This window comes from Triticum urartu, unplaced genomic scaffold (assembly GCF_003073215.2).
Source record: "Triticum urartu cultivar G1812 unplaced genomic scaffold, Tu2.1 TuUngrouped_contig_4441, whole genome shotgun sequence".
Lineage (NCBI taxonomy): Eukaryota > Viridiplantae > Streptophyta > Magnoliopsida > Poales > Poaceae > Triticum > Triticum urartu.
Window position 1 is genome coordinate 8,575 of NW_024115031.1, and position 3,480 is coordinate 12,054.

Sequence of the window (3,480 nt, forward strand, 5' to 3'; positions counted from 1 at the left end):
CACAGCAACTGTATGTTAAGTTACCTACTACTCCCTCCGTTCGGAATTACTTGTCTCGGAAATGGATGTATCTAGAACTAAAATACGTCTAGATACATCTATATCTGCGACAAGTAATTCCGAACGGAGGGAGTAAGCTTTAGGAGTGGCAAAGTTGCCTGTACTTGCATTTTACATGTTCTACTTCTACCAACTGGTAACAGTACTAGCCTAACACAAGTTTACACAACTGAGCAAAGATAAAAAGAGACTAGGATTAGTAGTGCGGAGCAATAGTTCAGTGGTTACAGGACACTACTAGTAAAAGAAAAAGCTAAACAGGCATGGAAACACTGTTCCAATGCTTGCTTGATGAGCACCACGGAAGAAAATATTCATTCATTGCCTTTTGTCCGTGCGTTTCAAGCCGGCACGCCACTCGTCCGTCAGGTTCGAAAGAAGGGACCAAGTAACAGTAACCTCTATCTTGCAGAAGCCAAGATCACACATGTTATGGCTCTTGCCAGCCCTTTTGGGCTCGAAGACGGACTCGCCTCGCACAAAATCATCATCATTGTTGTTGTCTACTTCACCAATCTGAGACGGCGCCACAGAAACCAGCAGCTTTCCTCCCTTGAGATCCACAGAAACGACACGCCTGGAGAGCTCGATAATGCGGGTTGAAGGGCTGATTGGCATCATTCCATCTCGAGAATCGAGTAACAGCATCTCGCCTTCACTCACGGTGGTGATACAGGCGATGACACGCCCCCTGATATGCTCCGGCCACACCCCATCGATGACCTCGATGCTGACAGTGGCCTCAACTGAAGGGACCAACGGCGCGTAAGCAAACTCGATCATGCAACGCTTGCAGAGGATACTTGATTGGATAACATGCTTGGAGAGGTAAGTCTGGGGGTAGTTGAATATTCTGAAAGCCAATAGCTCGTCTTCTTCAGGCTCTGTTCTGCTCCTCACTTTTAGCTGGAATTCGATCGTAATTGGGTCAATTATCACGACCGCACGACATGGGCCTGTCAAGAGCAGATGCGGATCCTGCAATGCAAAGTGAGAATGAAAGTAGAACAAATTAGCAAAACAGACAGATCTACTTAGATACATGGTGCTTACCTCTTGGGTGAGGATTTGGCAGTTATCCCTTGTGCGGTTGAAGAGAAAGTTGCGATTGTGATCTGCAGAATCCCTGGCCGCGACCAGGCCATGGACGTGCAGCGGCCACTGGAGGCCGTCTTCTAGGCCGTACACTCGGATGTAGTAGATGTTCATGGTACACTCAGGTCTGGCGTGTCGCGGGATGGGTCCGGATGTAAAGCGCATGGGACCAAGACGTGCTGCATTACATGAAGCTAGTTCAGTCAAGTGTGACGCACAGATACTTAATTAGATAGCGATGCTAGAGTTTGTAGTTGTTGTTGTCAGTAAACAGCAGGAGCTTCGTGTTCATTTCCAAATTAGAAGAACATTGCTTGAACACCGTTAATAACATGGCCTTTGGACTAATAAACAAACCCAGATCCATGAGTTGGATTTGTGGCTGGCAAAGTAAATCTAGTTCCCAGCCAGATCCCCATTTGCCCCATCTACCTAGTTTCTTGTGATAATCGATTAATGCATACTACATAGAACAACCACGATAATGCCAAACTGCATCGCTTCACCGTTCTGGCAACAATTAAAAAAAAAAGAACAACAAGAATGCGAAACAGGGGATAAGTTTACTGTGGTCGTCGAAGGAGCCGAATTCGCCGGCGTAGCGGCTGTCCCACAGCAGGCGGTAGCATGGGATCTCATCTTCCTCCCTGGCCTCCGTATCCGGTGGCTCCTCCTCCAACCCCTCGCCGGACGGCGACGGTGGAGGACCCCTGGAAAGCTTCTCCCTCCTCGCTTCCTTGGTCTTCTCCCCTCTTTTTCTGGCCGGAGCCCCGTCGCTATCGCCGCCGGAGATATCCATCCCCGCCAGCCCGCTGCTCACCATCTCTTCCATCGCCGGCTTAGGGTTTGGATCCAGTTTGTTTTGGACATCGATTTGCTTGGGTGCCGAAGAGAAAGGAGTCGCTGGCTATTTATTATCAGTTGAGGGGGTTCAACTGCACAATAAAAAGGTCTCGGCCACTTGCTTACTCAGAAAAAAAAAGGTCTCGGCCACGTGGCAACTAATCAACGCTCCAGATTTTTCATTTTTTTTTCATTTCACGCTCTAGCGAACAGCGAAAGTGTCTTTATGCAACCCGAGCTCAAATGAGCTTGGATGAACAGTAAAATAAAAAAAAAATCAAAAATAATTAAAAAATCAATTTTTTTAAAGAAACATTGACAAAAGTTCTAAGTGTTTGCAAAAAACCGTCATGAAAGCACGTTCCGGTAAGGCGTGGCAAAAAAAACAAATTCAGTGCTTCAAAATGCTTTTGAAACTAGCATTTTCAGAGTATCGATTCTGTTATTTTTTTTGCCACGCCTTTTAGGAGTATGATTTCATGACGAATTTTTGCAAGCACCTAAAACTTTTGTCAATGTTTCTCCAAAAAAAATTGAATTTTGTTTTCATTTTTTTCGCTTTTACTGTTCACCCGAGCTCATTTGAGCTTGAGTGCATAAACTCTGCATCCCAGTATACAGCCAGATCTACTTAGAGCATGGTTAATAATATAGCCAACAGTTAACTATAAGAAGTTGACATGTCATCTAGAGTCAATCTAATAGCCGTCTTGTACAATAGTACGATTTAAATATGTAACTTTTTATTAATAGCTGGCCTACATACATTCAGACAAAGTGACTTGGGTCTCGTGCTATAGCTGGCTCTTATTCTATAGCCCGCTTCCATTCTCTCTCCTACAACTAAGCAAAGATATAATATTTTAGTCCTTATAGCCTGCTTATATTACCCTATTGTACTTACTCTTATGAGCATGGTTATAAGGGGTTGCTATGTTATAGCGAACCTTGTAGCCGGCATGTACAATAGTAAGTTTTATGTGTGTACTACTTTATTATTAGTTGGTCCATCTTACAACCTCACAAAGCGTCTTGAGTCTCGTGCTAGAGCCGGCTACTAACCAAGAACCCGCTTGTCTTCTTTCTCCTTCAACTAAGCAAAAATATAATATTCTAGTCCTTATAGCCTCATCTTATTGTACTTGCTCTTACAGCAACTCTCGGAGATGTGCTAGGCATTCCGGCCGATTTATAATTTTTGAGGTTTTTCAGCCCGAACAGGTATGTTATATCCTGCCCAGTCCATACATTTTTCTACAAGCAGCCCAGAAAACTGCTCGTGTGCCGCTATATCTACGATGTCGGGAGCACTTTAGGGTTCACTTCTCGCATAAGCTCCGCCATCATCCACCTCCTCCGCCGCCGCCTCCTTTTCTTTCTCCGGCAACAAATTATGCCCGTCTCTGCCCCTTCCTCGGGCAAGCAACGGCGGGGGGTGCTCACAATCGTAGCGGCCATGGCGGGTCGTCGCCGCACAAGATC

At 45.4% G+C, this 3,480-nt stretch overlaps 1 protein-coding gene across 1 annotated transcript; it reads right to left on the reverse strand.

Annotated features, from left to right (window-relative positions):
• Window positions 1-235: 235 nt before the first annotated feature.
• Window positions 236-2,067, reverse strand: LOC125527829. Its single transcript, XM_048692338.1, has 3 exons — window positions 1,723-2,067; window positions 1,114-1,334; window positions 236-1,038 (listed from the first exon to the last, which is right to left on the reverse strand). The coding sequence occupies exons 1-3, from the start codon at window positions 1,985-1,987 to the stop codon at window positions 379-381; spliced, it is 1,146 nt and encodes a 381-aa protein (XP_048548295.1). The 5' UTR covers window positions 1,988-2,067; the 3' UTR covers window positions 236-378.
• Between the last annotated feature and the right edge of the window lie 1,413 nt (window positions 2,068-3,480).